The sequence below is a fragment of the Monodelphis domestica genome, chromosome 5, assembly GCF_027887165.1.
Source record: "Monodelphis domestica isolate mMonDom1 chromosome 5, mMonDom1.pri, whole genome shotgun sequence".
Lineage (NCBI taxonomy): Eukaryota > Metazoa > Chordata > Mammalia > Didelphimorphia > Didelphidae > Monodelphis > Monodelphis domestica.
The window spans coordinates 55,270,562-55,289,151 of NC_077231.1; the positions used below are offsets into that span (position 1 = coordinate 55,270,562).

Consider the following 18,590-nt stretch of genomic DNA (forward strand, 5'->3'; position numbering starts at 1 on the left):
TTGGTGCCTTTACTCAGCCAGCAGAGCCTTCAAAAATCTGGTATTACTGTTGTAAATATTGAAGCACTAGGGGAAGATCAAATAATGAGAAACTATTCACATAGTTCAAGACAATAGTAGAAGAACTATCAAATGCATGATGAATTTCCAAATGAATTTTTCAGAAAATGATTGAGAAGAATTGCAGAATCTTAGAATTGGGAAGAGTCGTTGAAGTAGTCCACTCTTGTCCAGCTCTTACAGCTCTCCAGGAAAGGCATTTTAGAGGAGGATCAATTTCTTCTGGTTTATAAAGGATGGGCCACATTTGAATATGTTGAAAGAGGAAGGTGAGGGCATTTCAGTGAATGTAATAGAATGAATAGCTCAGAGGTACAAGGCAGCAAAGTATATTCCTCAGTAATGTTTTACATTTCTAGAATTTAAGAACGTATTGGCTAAAAAAGTTTTTAAGTAAATAGTTGAATAATTTCAGTCTGGAAGGAATAATATCCATCTAAATTGGAAAATCTTTGATTGATTTTTTTTTTACATTTTGCACATATCTTATATGACTTAAATAATAAACCAGTTTATTCCAAAATAGAAGCAGCTTAAATTCAACAAGTAATTTATTTTTTCTGAAAAAGTAAAAATCATTAAATCTAGGTTTATATTTGCTGAATAACTACTTGGGTACTGTAATTTACAATAAACTATTTCACTTATTTACATTTGATTTGGAATACTCTATGATTCTTTTCCCCCTCTTCCACTTTTCCAGTCAGTTACTAATATTGTTAATTCTTTAAAAATCTCTCTCATCATCTCTTCTCTGGAAAAATGGAGATCCTTCCATTACACTAATTTATTTTTATTTATTTGTTTTTCGTGGCCATGTCATTTATTGTTTTCTTTTCTTTTTTTTAATTTAATGAGTCAATTTAGAACATTTCCCTTGGTTACAAGAATCACCCTTTCCCTCCCTTCCCCCCACTCCTTCTCATAGTTGACATTCCACTGGGTTTTACATATGTCCTTGATCAGAACTTATTTCCATGTTGTTGATGTTTGTACTAGTATGATCATTTAGAGTCTACATCCCCAATCATATCCCCATCAACCCATGTAATTGAGCAATTGTTTTTCTTCTATGTTTCTACTCCCACAGTTTTTCCTCTGAATGTGGACAGTGTTCTTTCTTGTAGATCCCTCCGACTTGTTCTTGATCACTGCATTGCCACTAATGGAGAAGTCCATTACATTTGATTGTACCACAGTGTATCAGTGGCTGTATATAATGTGCTCCTGGTTCTGCTCCTCTCACTCTGTATCAATTGCTGGAGCTCATTCCAGTTCACATGGAATTCCTCTAGTTCATTTATTATTCCTTTGAGCACAATAGTATTCCATCACCAACATAGACCACTATTTGTTCAGCCATTCCCGAGTTGGAGGGCATTCTCTCATTTTCCTTTTTTTTTTTGCCACCACAAAGACCGTGGCTATGAATATTCTTGTACAAGTCTTTTTCCTTATTATCTCTTTGAGATATAAACCCAGCAGTGCTATGACTGGATCAAAGGGCAGACAGACTTTTAGCGCCCTTTGGACATAGTTCCAAATTGCCCTCCAGAATGATTGGATTAATTCACAATACCACCAGCAATGTATTAATATCCCAACTTTGCCACAATCCCTTCCAGCATTCTTTACTTTCCTTTGCTGTCATGTTAGCCAATCTGCTAGGTGTGAGGTGATACCTCAGAGTTGTTTTGATTTGCATCTCTCTAATTATAAGAGATTTAGAGCCCTTTTTCATGTGCTTATTAATGATTTTTATTTCTTTAACTGAAAATTGCCTATTCATGTCCCTTGCCCATTTATCAATTGGAGAATGGCTTGATTTTTTGTACAATTGATTTAGTTCTTTGTAAATTTGAGTAATTAGACCATTGTCAGAGGTTTTTGTTATGAAGATTGTTTCCCAATTTGTTGCTTCCCTTCTAATATTGGTTGCATTGGTTTTGTTTTTACAAAAACTTTTTAATTTGATGTAATCAAAATTATTGATTTTACATTCTGTAATTTTTTTTAACTCTTTCTTGTCCTTAAAATCTTTCTTTTCCCAAAGATCTGACATGTATATTATTCAGCGTTCACCTAATTTACTTATAGCTTCCTTTATATTTAAGTCATTCACCCATTCTGAGTTTATCTTGGTGTATGGTGTGAGATGTTGATCCAAACCCCATCTCTCCCATACTGTCTTCCAGTTTTCCCAGCAGTTTTTATCAAATAGTGGATTTTTATCCCAAAAGCTGGGATCTTTGGGTTTACCATGACTGTCTTGCTGAGGTCACTTACCCCAAGTCTATTTGACTGATCCTGTTTTCTGTCTATTAACCAGTACCATATTGTTTTGATGACCACTGCTTTATAGTATAGTTTGAGATCTGGTACTGCTAGACCACCTTCCTTCACAGTTTTTTTTTTTCATTATTTCCCTGGATATCCTTGATCTTTTGTTCTTCCAAATAAACTGCTATTTTTTTCCTAATTCAGTAAAGAAGTTTTTTGGAAGTTTGATGGGTATGGAACTAAATAAGTTAAGTTTGGGTAGGAGTGTCATTTTTATTTTGTTAGCTCATCCTACCCAGGAGCAATTAATGTTTTTCCAATTATTTAGATCTAGTTTTAATTGTATGGAGAGTGTTTTATAGTTGTGTTCATATAGTTCCTGTGTTTGTGTCGGCAGATAGATTCCTAAGTATTTTATATTGTCTAGGGTGGTTTTAAATGGAATTTATCTTTCTAATTCTTGTACATATATAGAAATGCTTATGACTTATGTGGGTTTATTTTGCATCCTGCAACTTTGCTAAAGTTGTTGATTATTTCTACTAGCTTTTTAGTTGATTCTCTAGGATTCTTTAAGTAGACCATCATATCATTTGCAAAGAGTGATAGCTTGGTCTCCTCATTGCCTATTGTAGTACCTTTAATGTCTTCTCTAATTGCTACTGCTAGTGTTTCCTAGTACAAAGTGAAATAATAGAGGTGATAATGGGCATCCTTGTTTCACTCCTGATCTTATTGGGAATGCTTCTGGTTCATCCCCATTGTAGATGATGCTTGCTGATAGTTTTAGATATATACTGTTTATTATTTTTAGGAAAGACCCTTCCATTTCTATACTTTCTAGTGTTTTCAATAAGAATGGGTATGTTGTATTTTTTCAGAGGCCTTTTCTGCATCTATTGAAATAATCATGTGATTTTTGTTGGTTTGCTTGATGATATGGTCAATTATGTGGATGGTTTTCCTAATATTGAACCATCCTTGTATTCCTGTTTTAAATCTCACCTGATCATAATGAATAAACCTCATGATCATTTGCTGGAGTCTTTTTGCTAGTATTCTATTTAATATTTTTGCATCTATATTCATTAAGGAGATCGGTCTGTAGTTTTCTTTGTTTTTGACCTGCCTGGCTTTGGAATCAATACCATATTTGTGTCGTAAAAGGCATTTGGTAGAACCCCTTTGCTTATTCTGTCAAATAGTTTGTATAATATTGGGATTAGTTGTTTTTTGAATGTTTGATAGAATTCATTTGTGAATCCATCTGGTTCTGAGGGTTTTTTCTTAGAGAGGTCCTTGATGACTTGTTCAATTTCTTTTTTTCATATGGGATTATTTAGGTATTCTATTTCTTCTTCTGTTAATCTAGGCAGTTAATATTTTTGTAATTATTCACCCATATCACCTAGATTGCCATATGTATTGCCATATAATTGGGCAAAATAGTTTTTAATGATTGCCTTAATTTCCTCTTCATTAGAGGTGAGGTCTCTCTTTTCATCTTTGTTTATACTGTTAATTTTTCTTTCTTTTTTTAAAATTAGATTGAACAGTACTTTGTCTATTTTATTTGTTTTTTCAAAGTACCAGCTTCTAGTCATATTTATTAAATCAATAGTTCTTTGGCTTTTGATTTTATTTCTCCTTTGATTTTTAGGATCTCTAATTTAGTCTTCATCTGAGGATTTTTAATTTGTTCACTTTCTAGTTTTTTAATTTGCATACCCAATTGATTGACCTCTGCCCTCCCTAATTTGTTAATATATGAACTCAAGGATATAAATTTCCCCTAAGAACCACTTTGACTGCATCCCATAGATTTTGAAAGGATATCTCATCATTGTCATTTTCTTCAATGAAATTATTTCTATAATTTGTTCTTTTACTGATTTTGGAGAATCGTATTGTTTAATTTACAATTAATTTGACTTGCCTCTCCATATACCCTTACTAATTACTATTTTTATTGCGTTGTGATCTGATAAGGTTGCATTTATTATTTCCATACTTTTGCGCTTGTTTGCAATGTGTTTATGGCCTAGTACATGGTCAATCTTTGTGAATGTCCCATGTGCTACTTTAAAAAAGTTGTATTGCTTTTTGTCTCTATTTTTCTCTACATATATACAAAGTCTAATTTTTCTAAGATTTCATTCACTTCTCTTACCCCTTATTTATTTTTTGGTTTGATTTATGTAGATTTGATAGGGGAAGGTTCAGGTCTCCCACTAGTATAGTTTTTCTATCTCTTTCATCCTTGAGCTCCACTAGGTTCTCCTTTAGAAATTTGGATGCTATGCCATTTGGTGCATACATGTTGAGTTCTGATATTTCCTCATTGTCTACACTGCTTTTTATCAGATTGTAATTACCTTCCCTATCTCTTTTAACAAGATCTATTTTTACTTTGGTTTTGTCAGATATCATAATTGAGACTCCTGCCTTCTTTTTATCAGTTGATGCCCAATATATTTGCTCCATCCACTTCACCTTCATCCTGTGTGTGTCTGCCTTCCTCATGTGTGTTTCTTGTAGACAATATATGGTAGGACTTTGGTTTCTAATTCACTCTGTTATTTGCTTCCATGTTGTAGGTGAGTTCATTCCATTCACATTCAGAGTTATGATTACTAGCTGTGCATTTCAAATTATTTCCACTCCAAGTCCTGCCCTTTCTTCTTTCACTATTTCCTTCTATTCCAGTGTTTTGTTTTTTTATCAGTTCCTCTAATTCCTACCCTTATTTTACTTCTCTTTTTACCCCCTCCCTTCTCATTACTCCCTTATTTTCTTTACAGTCTTTTTAAACTACCCCACCATGCTCTCCCTCCCTTGTATTGCTTCCCTCCCAACCAGTCAGTTTGTTACCTTTCTAATTCTCTATAAAGCATGAATCAATTCTCTATCAATAGATCTGATTGTTCTTCCATTTTTGAGTCAATTTTAGTGCACATAAGAATTAAGTATTTCTTGCCTCCAATCTCCTTATCCTTCCAGTGTATTGGTGTTCTCCCCCACTCCTGCCATGTGCTTCTTTATGACATATAAATTTACCCCATTTTGTTTCTTTTCCTATTTCTCTCAGTATTAATCTCTTTTTTTCTCTTGTTTTATTTATATATACTCAAGTATATATGTCTTAATATTTCATCCTATACCGTTTGTCACTGTTCCCTCTAAGTATAATTCTTCTAGCTACCCAAGTGATAATAAGAGTTTTTAAGAGTTACCAATATCCTCTTTTCTTGTAGGGTTACAAATCATTTTAACTTATTGGGTCTCTTAAAAATAGTTTTTTTTTTGTTTTTTCCCCTTTCTTAATTACCTTTTGGTGATTCTCTTGAATTCTGTGTTTGGGCATTAAATTTTCTATGCAAGTCTGGTCTTTTCTTTACGAATTCTTGGCAGTCTTCTATTTATTAAATGATTATACTTTCCCCTGCAAGAATATAGTCAGTTTTGCTGGGTAGTTGATTCTTGGTTGTAGAACTAATTCCCTTGCTTTTTGGAATTTCATATTCCATGCCTTTCAGTCCTTCAATGTAGATGCAGCCATCCTGTGTTATCCTAACTGTGGTTCCATGGTATCTGAATGACTTCTTAGCAGTTTGTAATATTTTTTCTTTGGTCTGGTAGTTCTTGAATTTGACTATAACATTCCTGGGTGTTGTCAATTAAGGATTAAGTACAGGAGGTAATCTGTGGATTCTTTCAGTCTCCACTTTTCCTTCTTGCTTTAGAATGTTGGGGCAGTTTTCATCATGGTCTTCTGGTAGACCAATGATTCTTAAGTTGTCTCTCCTGGACCTGTTTTCTAGATCTTCCATATTGTGGATGAGGTGTTTCATATTTTCCTCAATTTTTTTCATTCTTTTGATTTTGTTTTATAGTTTCCTGCTGCCTTTTGAAATTGTGTACTTCTAGTTGTTGGTTTCTAGTTTTTAAAGACTGAATTTCATCCCTGGCTTTTTGGTCATCCTTCTCCTTCTGGTTTGATTTGCTTTGGGGGGCTCATCTTTCATCCTCTTTGCCTCATCTTTCATTCTCCTCTGCCTCCTTTTCAAGCTGATTAATTTGCTTTTTAAGTTCTTTTCCCAGTTGTTTTTAGTCTCTCTTAATTGTCTTTTGAATTATATTTTGAGTTCTTCTAAAGCCTGTGTCCAGTTTGCTGGAGTTTTTGTGTTTTTGCTTGGTATTCCTTGATTCTCCTCTGTTCCATTTGCTCTTTGTTCATTGCCTGGATAGAAGCTGTCAATTGTAATTTCTTTTTTCTTTTTCTGTTGTTTACTCATATTTCTCCCTTCTTTCCCCCCTGTAGTTGCCTATAGTCTTGCTCCTCTCATTATATGATGGTTCTTTGGGTTTGGGCTGTTCTGTCCTGAAAGGGCTTCTTCTCTGTTCTGCTGATTGATCAGGTTAGTCAGATCTTCTCCTGCTGACAGTACAAGCTGAAAAGGAGCTGGTCTTCCCGCCCTGTGGTCAAGGTTGTTGCCTGTAATTTGTTGTAGCTTTTGCCCTTAGAACTTAGTCAGCAAGGCTCTCTGATCAGTCTGCTTCCCTGCCCTCTGAAGGCTTCTCATCTGCCCTATTTATGAGATTGAGCCAGGGAAGAGGAGTTGATCTGCAAAGCTGGCTGTGCCCTGAGGCCAAAAGCTCCAGAAATAGGGCGGCGGGGGGAGATGGAGCGTCTTGGCTGTGATTGGACTGCCTACTCTGCACTTCTCCAGCTGCCTCTGCACCGCCTGTGTTGTACACCCTGAGCCTGACACAGCTTTGCCGGCAAGGTACTCCCTCCGGACTAACACCCTTGCCTGCCCAGGGATTCCAGCCACTGCTAGAGGCTTTAGCACTGTAGTTGGGGGAGGGGTCCTGGTACCTTCCTTCTTCCTTCCCCTTAAACCCCCATGTTCTAGAGTTCAGGATTTTTGGGGGGAGCATACCTTTTAAGTTGGGTCTAGGAGGAATGTTCCCTAGCTCTGTCCTGTTGTTAGATTTGGTTTTCAGTCCCCTCAAAGCTTTGTGTTTTTGATCATTGAGGAATGGTTTGCACATGTCTATGATCTGTTGCTCTCTCTAAGCTTCCATCTTGACTCCTCCCCTCCATCACACTGATTTATGCCCCCATTTCCTCTCATCTGGCCTATATCAATACCTCCTTAATTAGTCTTCCTATACTCCTTCAACTTCTCCTTCATCCATTGTATCCAATGTTCTTTTTCCAGATGAACTGTTCATGAGGTGAGGATGGGGGTAAGGGGGCAGCTGGGTGGCTCAGTGGCTCAGTGGCTCGAGAGATGGGAGGTCCTTGGTTCAAATATGGTCTTAGACACTTCCTAGCTGTGTGACCCTGGGCAAGTCACTTAACCCCCATTGCCTAACCCTTACCACACTTAAGACATAAGGTAAGGGTTTTAAAATAAAAGAACTGAACACAATGATTGAGCAGCAGAGAATATCGGGCAAATAAAAAGCATTAAGTACCAGTGCCAGACATTGTGCCAGGTGCTGTGGGTAGAAGAGCAAAGTAGTCCCCTCCCTCAAGCAGTATTTCATTTTTAACCATATATTTTTATAGTTAGGAGATATTTTTCTAGATCCAAATCACTCTGTTGATAGGTACTAAATATGCTTTGACTAAAATTTACCTTTATATTTTTTTGTATGCATAAGTACCAGAGTGATCTCTCACTATGTACTTCTGCAGTTGACTTTTATTAACCAAACTATAGTTTACCTTTTTTTCCTGGAAAATTTCATTTTGTTCACTTCAGGTCTTCATTTTACCCTGTCAAGATAAATTTGAGTCTTAATTTCTCTATTTGCTATGTTAACTGTCTCTCTTCTGATTTTTATGCACTCTACAAATCTGATACACATGCCTTTCATGTTTTCTTTCCAGTTGTCTATAAAAATATTGAGTAGAACAGAAATATTAAACAGAATCAAGGACAGAGCCCTGTATCATTCTATTTAGAGATGTCTTTTTTTTTAACCTTTTGGTTTTAACCATTCTTTTTTTTATCAACCTTCTTGATAAAATTGTTAGAACTACATGGCCATCCAACCTATTTCCTCTTCTTATCTTCACAGCTACCATGATAGAGTTCATCATATTTCTTACTGAAATCAAGTCGTAACCTACCTGCTGTATTCCTCATTTGTACCAAAAAAATAATACAATAAAGAAAATGAAGTTAATTTGAAGTGATTTTTACTCAGTGTATTCCTATTGCCTCCACTGATAACTGTGTTATAAACAGTCTCTCATAAATGTTCACAAGCTATTTAAATGTTCTGTTTTGAAATTTTGTTGTGGTTCCACTAGGTATAGTTTCTGTAATCCACCCTTTATCCCTTTAGAAAATTTAAGAGATCATTTGCCTATCTCTACTTTCTTAGGACTTTTGCTCTCTAATTTCTTTTGCTAATAGTGGATCATGTTTGTCATTTTTTAAATTTTTTGACATATTTGGTTTTGGCAACTTTAAGTCAATTGAAGTGGCTAGATATTGTCTATTTACCTTTTTACTTATCTCAGTCTTCAGTTTTTCCAGGTGGAGCCTTTCAATTAATTAAATCATAAAGGACATTATTCTTGCTAGAGAATGCAGAAACAAAATTGAAAATGAGAAGCTGACTTCTCTGTGCTGTTACCCTACTACTTTATTTCCCCTGGGCCTTTTATATTATTCTTATTCTTAATATAAATTTAAAGATTATTTTGAGAATCTTTAACATTTTGCCTATTGATTTATTCTTTACCTTAGCCCAGTTACTGTTCTTAATGAGACCATGATGTTCCATTTTTATTCTTAAGTTGAATCATAAAATACCATATAATGATGTTATGTTTATTGTCACGTTGTCTGTAACTCCCTGTACAATGCTACTCCCCTCAAATAAGGAAATATTTTTACTTTATTTTTTCAGGATGCCTCTTTCCCCCAAGAACCTGAGTTGTGAACTGAGTAAATTATGCAGTTTTGTTTTCCTTTATTTATAAGGTAGGGATTTGTGGGGGTTCAGGAGATCTGGAAATGAGAGGCATCAACTAAACTTTTAAAATAAATAGGCCTATTTTAGCTGCCACTCTACAATAACATTTAGTAAATGGCTAGTAATAATAATAATGATGATGATAATACTTCTTTAGGAAAGCCCCTTAATTTTTGTGCTTTTTTTTTCTTTTAAAATAAATAATATTTTTTGTCTTGTCATTTTAAAATGAAAATAATGTATACTAAAACTTAAAACTATAGTATAAATTCAAATGTTTCATTATGTCATAAATTTATTAAAACTAAATATGTGGTTATATGGTAAAAGAAAGCCCCACTCTAATAAAATGGCTTGAGCAAAGGCATGCATGCATATGTAGAAAAATATAGTACAGCTGAAATAATATATTCTAATTTGTATGGAATGCAAGGGAGATAGGAGAACTGGTTTATTTAGTGCTCTAAATCCCTCTTTAATATTTCTTAAATCTTCCCCATTTTCTTAAGGTAGAACTTGCTCTAAATTCTCAGCTGAGTCTTCCTTCTCTTAACTCATTTTCAGTAGCCTCTGAGAGATTCTTTAACTTTCATAACTTCAATTACTACATGCATATAATGGCCTCGTTTATATTTCCAGCTCTGACTTCCTCTCTTCTTAGTTCCAGATTTGCATCTCTAACAGCCTACTGGATATTTCTCTCTCAATGGCCCATTTGTACCTGAAACTCAACATATCAAAAATCAAGCTTATTATTTTTCCTCCTAAACCACACCATCTTTTTGGCACCATTATTTCTGTCACCAGTATCTCCCAAACTTCTATATATTAGAAAACTTTTATATTTGATACACCTCTCTCCTTTGTCATTTGCATCTAGTGTCGCCAAGTTCCTTTTATCCTTCCTGTGCAACATCTGCTGCTATATATAGTAGCATGGAGTTTACTTACTGCTTAGCAACTTCAGTTAATATATAGTCTGCTTGGATGGCAGAAATTTTGCCTTTTCCAATCCTAGTTTTATAGCACTCCCAAACTATCTTGTGCCTAAATTTGGTGATGTCATCCTTCTGCTCAAGAACATATGAATGGTTCCCTATATCTACAAAGTATTAATGTTCAGACTCTTTTCTCTGGCATTCAGAACCCTCCAAAAATAGGTGCCACTCTGTCTTTCCACCTTTACTACTCCCCTCCAGCCAAATTGAACTATTAATCCTCCAAATAAATCCTGTGCCTTTCCACTGCCATACTTTTGTTCGTATGATTTTCTGTCTTTCCTCTATCTTTAACTCTTAATTCCTAGCCATCTTTAAAAGCCAACTTCAAATACTATGTTTTCCATTGAAATTTCTGGTTTTTTCATTTCCTTTTTCCCCAAGCCTTTCCCCAAGATCTCATGCTTTTATTTTGTATCTGTTAGGTAAAATTGCTTAAAAAATTTATGTGTATATGTGATTTCCCCCAAAGAGATTGGGCTCTTTGAGAGGAGTCATATCTTTATTTAAACTTTTATCTCCACAAGAGCCTAGGATACTCTATGTATAGTGAGTAGGTACTTGATACATAATCTTTGAATTTTAGGGTTAATAGGTAGATTGGGAAATGTCAGAGACGTGGCATATTTTGGTTTTTAGCAAATTATGACCTGACTCTTGTAATGTCCTCATAAATAAGATGGTAAAATATGGCTCAGTTGATCATTACTAGATGCCATTTAGATCACTGAAAAAGAACATTGAGCTAACCATTGTTTGCATGCAAGTTTTATTATTACTGTTTTCTGTAGTGGTATGTTGGTGAATAAAGATGTAAGTATAATCATAAATAAAATTAAAGTTGGTAATTGATTTTTTAGAAATGAAAGCTTCTAGGAGAAACCTGATTTAACAGGATATCATGTGGAAAAGATGGAGTCATAGGTGATAGTAAATTCAGCTTGGGCCAGTAGTGTGATGCAGTGATTAAGAATCTTAATGTGGGGTTTGGAAATTTCCTTACAAAAGAAATTAAAGATATTTGTTTAATCCTAGAAAAATGGAAAGGGAGACATGATTGCAGTCTTCAGCTATTTCAAGAATTGTTGCTCCTTTGGAAAAGCAGTTAGTCTTCTTTTATGTTACTCTATCAGGGTTGCTCAGTAGGTAAAAGGAACAATGAAATACCTTTTGGGTAGAGCTATCCAACAGTACTGTCGATGACTTCCTGGAGTAATTAGTTCCTTCTACCCAGGAGTATTCCAATGGAAACTGGAAAACAAAAACTAAAAGCCAGAAGGTGGAACTAGACAACCTTCTAGGTCTCTTCAAATTCTGACTCTGCAATTCTTTTTTTAATATTACTATTGTCTTCTGTTTAATGTCCATCTCTATTAATTACAAGTGAAAGCACAGTGTTCATAGCTTATGTTGCTACATCACTAAGTTTTATAGTTCATCTGTATTTGTCAAGTTCTCTCCACTGCCAGAATGGAATGAAAGCAGTTCTTTTGCCAACTCTTGAATGGCAGAATCATTTAGTGAGTAGGGGGTTGGAAGTGGAGTCAGGAAGCCTCAGGTTCAAATTCTACCTCATGTACTAACTAATCTTGTGACTGACTAAATTACATAACTGTTTCATGCCTCTCTTTTCTAATCTATAAAACAAAAAGATTGGTTTTGACACGACTTCTAAGGTCCTTTCAAATCCCAACTTTATGATCCTATCATTTTTATTTTGTTAGAAATAGAAATGAATAATTTGGCACAATACTGGTATCCCAGAGCATGCTGCAGGAGAGAAAAAAAGCACCTTTCTTCCCTACTCATTCTTTGACACACACGTTTTGCTTTTTTTTTTTTTGGTCAGGTATTATTGTTCCAACAATAAATGTACATAAAATGCAAAAATTGATAACACATATTTGTTTCTGTGCAGGAATTTCGGCAGAAGGTAATGCTAGGAACTCCTTTCCTAGTTATTTGGCTGGTTGGGTTTATAGCAGACCTAGATATTGATTCTTGGCTCATTAAAGGGCTAATGTATGGTGGTGTTTGGGCTATGGTCCAGTTTCTTTCAAAGTAAGTGTTGTTTTTAACTATGTAATATAGCCATAAATGAAGGGATATGAATTTTCTCAGGAAAAAAAAAGCCAATTTTTAAAAAACATAATTTAAAAAACTTTGATAAAGATATATTTTCTATAGTATTTTAAGCAGTATTTATCTTCGAATGTTTTAATATTTCCGTGATCTGTGATCTCATTGATATACAGTCTTACAGTATTAACAAGACAGTTGTTGACAATGAGTGAGAAGACCATTATTCATATTTGATGTCAAACTGTGTATGTGTATACACACATATAGGTAAATATATGTATACTAATACGTAATATACCTACACTGTGTGTTGCACACTTGTATACATATAAAAGTACACACTTTGGCAGTCAGTATATATGTATATTTATATACACATATAACTTTACATATACAGATATGTGTAAGATTTGGAATATTTCAGTTGAGAAGAGTTTAAAGAGTGTAGCCTATTTTAACTAGGTAGGGATAGAACAAAATTTGTTATCCATTTGTATTGCACAAATACATATTTTATTTTTCATAAATAAATGATATGTCCTTTACATGCTTGAATTGGTGTCAGTTTTGCCTTTTAGTACCAGGTTCTGCAGTCACAGTTTGGATGGGAAAACAAAACTGATTTGGCTCTAGGCAAAATGGTGAAGGCAGCCAAGTTCCTCTTCCCTATTGTCCTGCTTTCCCCTTCTTTTGCCCTCTCTAACAAAGGGAGCTCAAATATATTCTTCTCAGGTGCCCATTGTCCATCAACCTTTTGCTTCTTTATCCTACCCAAGTCTTTACTTCAGTGCCTGTGTCTTGTTTTCTGCTTCCTTCTAGAAAAATCCCCCTCATTACTCTCCTAGAATTTAAAGAGAGAATTATCTAGTAGAGATTGAAATTATTTTAGGTGTAAATGCTGATTAATGGCTTATTACTTTATTAGCCCTCAAAGATATTTGGATTTGAGGAGCAGGATTTGAGGAGCAGGATGAATTTTAAATAGAGAAGACAAACCAAAATAAACTGTAATGGTAACATTTGCAGTAGTTGAGAGAGAGATATGTCAGGGTCCCCCAGTCTTTGTTTAGTTCATGGAAAAGGAAGAATATGATTAGAGGGCTGACACCCAAGGCTAATAACCATAACAATAACAATGACAACAATAATAATAGTATCTAGGATTTACATAGCATTTTAAGGTTTGTAAAGCTCTTTACAGATGTTATCTCATTCAATTCTTATAACAACCCTGAGAATTTGAGGAGTAAGGAAACTGAGGCAGGTGTTGTGTGCTTTGCCTGGGGTTATACAGCTAGCAGGGTGTTGAAATAAGATTTGAACTGTGGTCTTCTTGATTCTGCACCAAACTTTGTTTTCATTGCATTTCCATCAAGTTTGCTGACCTACTTGATTTTTAAAAATCTTCTTGATTGGGGGCAGCTAGGTAGCTGTGAATGGTTTGAGAGCCATGCCTAGAGATGGGAGGTCCTGGGTTCAAATATGACTTAAGATGCTTCCTAACTGTGTAATTCTGGGTGAGTCACTTAACCCCTGTTGCCTTAGCCCTTATGGGTGTTCTGCCTTGAAGCCAATATACAATATTGATTCCAGGATGGAAGGTTATGGCAAAACAGATGTCATTAAACATCTATTAGGAATTAATTTTAAATTAAAATCTCACTTAAAAAAAAAACCTTTGAATACACCTTAAGTTTTTGTGGTCATGTGTACAAATCAGTCTTTACCTTCTTCATACAAGAAGCTATCCTTATTTCATTAAAGGATAATATATTTGAGAAGGAAAAATAGCCTAAGTTGAATATTAATATGAAAAATTAGTATTTTTAGTTAGGCATCTAGGGAACACAGTGGATACAGTGTCAGGCATGAAGTTGGGAGGACCTGGATTCAAATATGGCTTCAGATACTTCCTAGCTCTATGACCCTGGACAAGTTACTTAATCCCAATTGCCTAACCCTTACAGTTCTTTTGTCATAGAATTGATACTAAGGGGGCAGCTAAGTGGTTTAGTGGAGAGAGAGTCAAGCAAGAGGTCTGGGATGCAAATCTGGCCTCAAGAATTGCCCAGCTATGTGACCTTAGGCAAGTTACTTAACTCCAATCGCCCTGCCCCTACTGTTTTGCCTTAGAACTGATACTTAGTATTGATTCTAAGACAAGGTAATGGTTTAAAAAAAAGAAAGAAAGAAAAATTAGTGTTCATAGGTTTTTAAGAGTCTTAAAAAAATGATTGGGGATTTCAATAGTACACTATACTAAATTTGAGGTCAGAGAATTGGGATTCAAATCCTGGCTATGCTGCTTAGAACTGTCTGGCTTTGGGCAAATCACTTTACCTACCTGGGTCTCAGTTTCTAAAGCTATAAAATAAAGTAGATTGAACTTGGGTGACCTCTTAAAGCTCTCCCTTCTAGCTTTAAATCTATAGTCCTTTGATCCTAATATATACTTACTAAAATGTTACATTAATTTGAGTCTATTTTAGATGTATTTAGTAAATGTGTATACAGCTCATTTATTCCATTTGAAATAATGTACCAAATCCTAACATTATTCAGAGGGAAAAAATCTCTCACAGAGTAAAGACTTGGGAGTTGCTTTTATATCTGTAGGAGAAAATGAGGTGTGTGGTTTTGTTTGTATGGTTTGTACACAGGTATTTGGTGAATAAATGATATATTAATTTTGCACATTAGAGAGTAAACTTTTTATCTAGAGTGATTTTGAAATCTGGTATTTTGGTTTGACTTATAGTTGAAGGAATATAATTTTATATGTTGTGCAGCATCAATTCTTAGAAGGGAATTAAAAATATTAAATCTTTTTTGTAACAGATGGTTCCAAAGGCACTATAGGACCTTATAATAAAAGGAAGTTGTCATTTTGAATATCATTTATCATTGCATGTGATACTTCAAGGATTTGTAGTTTCATTTCTATTGGTTTTCTCTCCATCGTAACTACTTTATAGTTTAGCAAATGACCTTTTCAAGTTGTGTTGGCTAAAAAATTAATCATTTTGTGACCAACCTGGTGATGAACCTGTTTAAATTTAATTAGACTGGTCTTGGGGTTATATTAAAACCTTTCCATAATCTAGAACCAAGAGTCATTTGCATGCTACAATGAGGTACTATTAAAGCAAGAATTTTTGTATATTACTATTCTAAAAATCCTAGTTTGAATTCTGATTAGATGGATTGCATATCAAATATGTCTAATTTTCATCTTTTATTGAAAGATAAGTAAATTATAATGGGATATTAAGTTTAAACTAAATAAAATTTGTGTCTTACAGATCATTTTTTGATCATTCAATGCACAGTGCATTGCCACTTGGAATATATTTGGCAACCAAATTCTGGATGTATGTGACGTGGTTCTTCTGGTTTTGGAATGATATCCTTTATGTCAAAAAGGTCATAGCATCAATACTTTTCATTAATTAATAATAGAATTAAAATTTAATTAATGGAATGCCACAACAATTTATCAGGAAAAATACTTAGGTGGGAATATGCCCATAAATTGTTATTTTAAACAACTTTTAAATTCCTAATGATTTCATTTTGTTTAAAGGTATTTTAAAAGTATAATTGTATTATTTTAACAAGTTTTATTACATTTATCTTCTAGAGAATGGAAACTTAATGATTTGTATGTTATGCTTGCTTCCCTCCCTCTTTTGGTTTTAAACCTGTGTTGAAAAGTCTTTTGTGTGCAAGTATTCCATACCTGCTTATGTCTAGTTTTTCTTGTAAGTATTTCTAGGGGAAGTGAGAAAAGAAGTGACTTGGCCTTGATCAACTAACATGTGTTAGAACAACTAAACTGTGTTAGAAGCAGACTTTGAGCCCAGTTCTTCCTGATTCCAAGAGTGATCTTCTTTCTGCCATGTCATGCTGCTTCTGATTAAGCCCTTTTATTTGCTCAAAAAATGATCAACTCTGCCTTTAATTTTATGACATGACCCAGAGCGGCTTTATGAAAGGCATGTATATGCTAAATTTTAATTGTTAGCATAATTTTAATTAGAAGCTCATGTAATAATCAATATTCATTAAATATTATATGCCAGACATTTTGACGAATCCTGGGAATACAAAGCAAAAGCAAAAACAGTTCTTGTCCTCAAATGCAACAAAGACAGTAGACATAAATGAATGCATGCAAGATAAATACTTTCTATTGGAAAGGTAGTCTTAGAGGGGAAGGCTGTAACAGCAAAGGGGACCAGGAAAAGCTTCTTGGAGGAGATAATGTTTTGAACTTAGTTTAAAAGAAATCTTGGGGTTATTAAATTCTTCAGTGAAGTCATTTGGGCTTTAGTTTTCTTTATGCCTCTTTTTTCATGAAAATGAGAAAAAGGCAAAAAAGTTCTAAAACATGTTATGTTGTAATGACTTTTATAAGATGATGGTGCTTATCTGTTAGATTAAGGAAGGTAGGTAATTATGGTACAGGGTACTTTGGTACTTTTCTCTTCCTCATCTACTTTGGGTAGAGGACAGAATAGCTAACTCAGATGCCTGATAGGTTATTTGTAACTTGGCTGATTAGGGATTGGGTCTGTTGTTATGAACCAGAGTTTGCCACTCGGACTCAGTCCCATCAGTGAAACAGCACTGAATCTTTGACATTCCGGATTTTTGGCTTGTGGTGGTATGTCTCCTCCTCAGGCAGCCTGTTGGCCCTCTGCTCCCAGAGGTCACTATGTTAGAGTCAGAATTAGTGCACCTATGATCTCCAAGGTTCATTGATTACAGACATGTACCACATCATCGAGTATAAAGTACATTTCTATTGGTCTAGATTTGTAGTGACATTGATAACTATTATAAACATTATTTGTCATCAGATTCTCTCTGTGTGAAATAGTTACTGTGATGTGATCTTTTGGCAAAATGCCCACTCATTGTATTTGGGCTTGGGGCACCGTATTCATTTTGTGTTTGAGGCATTAAAGCCTCCTGCCAGGGAGAAGCTTTATGGTAGGGAAATAGAAATAGGATAGAAGTTTTTGATCCCGAGAAGGGCGTGAAGGAGCCAAGCTTTTGAGATGTCAATAATGAGTCAGTAATCAATTATTATTAATATTTGGGAGCCGCAGCCATGCTCCAATCAATGGATGTTACTGGAAGGCTATTTTCCACCCAGAGATCCTGTTTAACACTACACTGGTCAGAGGATGATATAGCTCAGCTGGGAGAATGAATAGAGACTAATAGAATTAGAGAATGCTAGGTATTAGCATTGGAAAAGAAAGAGAGACACCTGGCCGAAGGCCAGGCCTCAGGTGAAGATAGAGAGAAGAGAGAAAGGTGGAGATAGCAAACCTGTAGCCAGTCTAAGAAGGAGAAGAAGAAGAAAAGGTGGAGGAGCAGGAGGAGCTGGCCAATTTATTGGCTTCCCAATTGGCTTCCCAATTTATTCTCTTTGATACGCAAATGAACTCAATACATATTGATAAGTTACATAATGCCTCAATACATATAGATGAGTTACATAGTGTATTGGCATTGGATAATTGCAAATTACGACAAGGTGAAGGTGGAGTTTTTATCCTCAGGTAAGTGCCATGCACAGAATGGCCATGTGCCCATTCACAAACCTTGTCTCTTTATAATACCTATGGGCTGGACTGCTACAGGCATGAAGCAAAGAATTGGAGCAAGAACTTAGAATTCTTCTATTTACACAGCTTTATATACTTAGATTCAGCAAAGCACAGTATTCCTTTTTGCTTTTGTAGTGTAAGTAAGGTGATACCTGATGAAATTCCTACATGTGGCAGTTTTCACTACCTCATTCCAGCCATATATTATACTTGGACATAAAAACTGCCCCTCAAGGATTCATTAGGCAGTAGAATTGTCTTAACTGAAACATTTGGTATGACTAAAACAGATATGCTTATTTTCATTACCTCATCCACTTAAAATTTCCTTTTTAAAGCAATGACCTGACCTCTGAAGTTAACTTCAGTAGACTAGAGTTATTTCATAGCAGCAGAACATTGTTTCCTAAATTGGACATTAAATTTTCTACTGAAACAGGGAAAGTTGATATCTTCTAAAATAAATTTTTGTTACACTTTGAGTGAATTACTTCTCTTCCCTAATAGGAGAAGAAGAATTGTACTGTTAAATCAGCAAATAATAAAAATG

General features: G+C 34.8%; 1 protein-coding gene across 1 annotated transcript in view; it reads left to right on the forward strand.

Moving 5' to 3' along the window:
* Positions 1-18,590, forward strand: part of ZDHHC17 (zinc finger DHHC-type palmitoyltransferase 17) — a 114,050-nt gene that overhangs the window by 68,563 nt on the left and 26,897 nt on the right. Inside the window, exons 9-10 of the mRNA XM_001363772.5 lie at positions 12,256-12,398; positions 15,722-15,822. Of these exons, the coding sequence (XP_001363809.1) occupies positions 12,256-12,398; positions 15,722-15,822 (244 nt within the window). The remainder of the gene's footprint in view (positions 1-12,255; positions 12,399-15,721; positions 15,823-18,590) is intronic.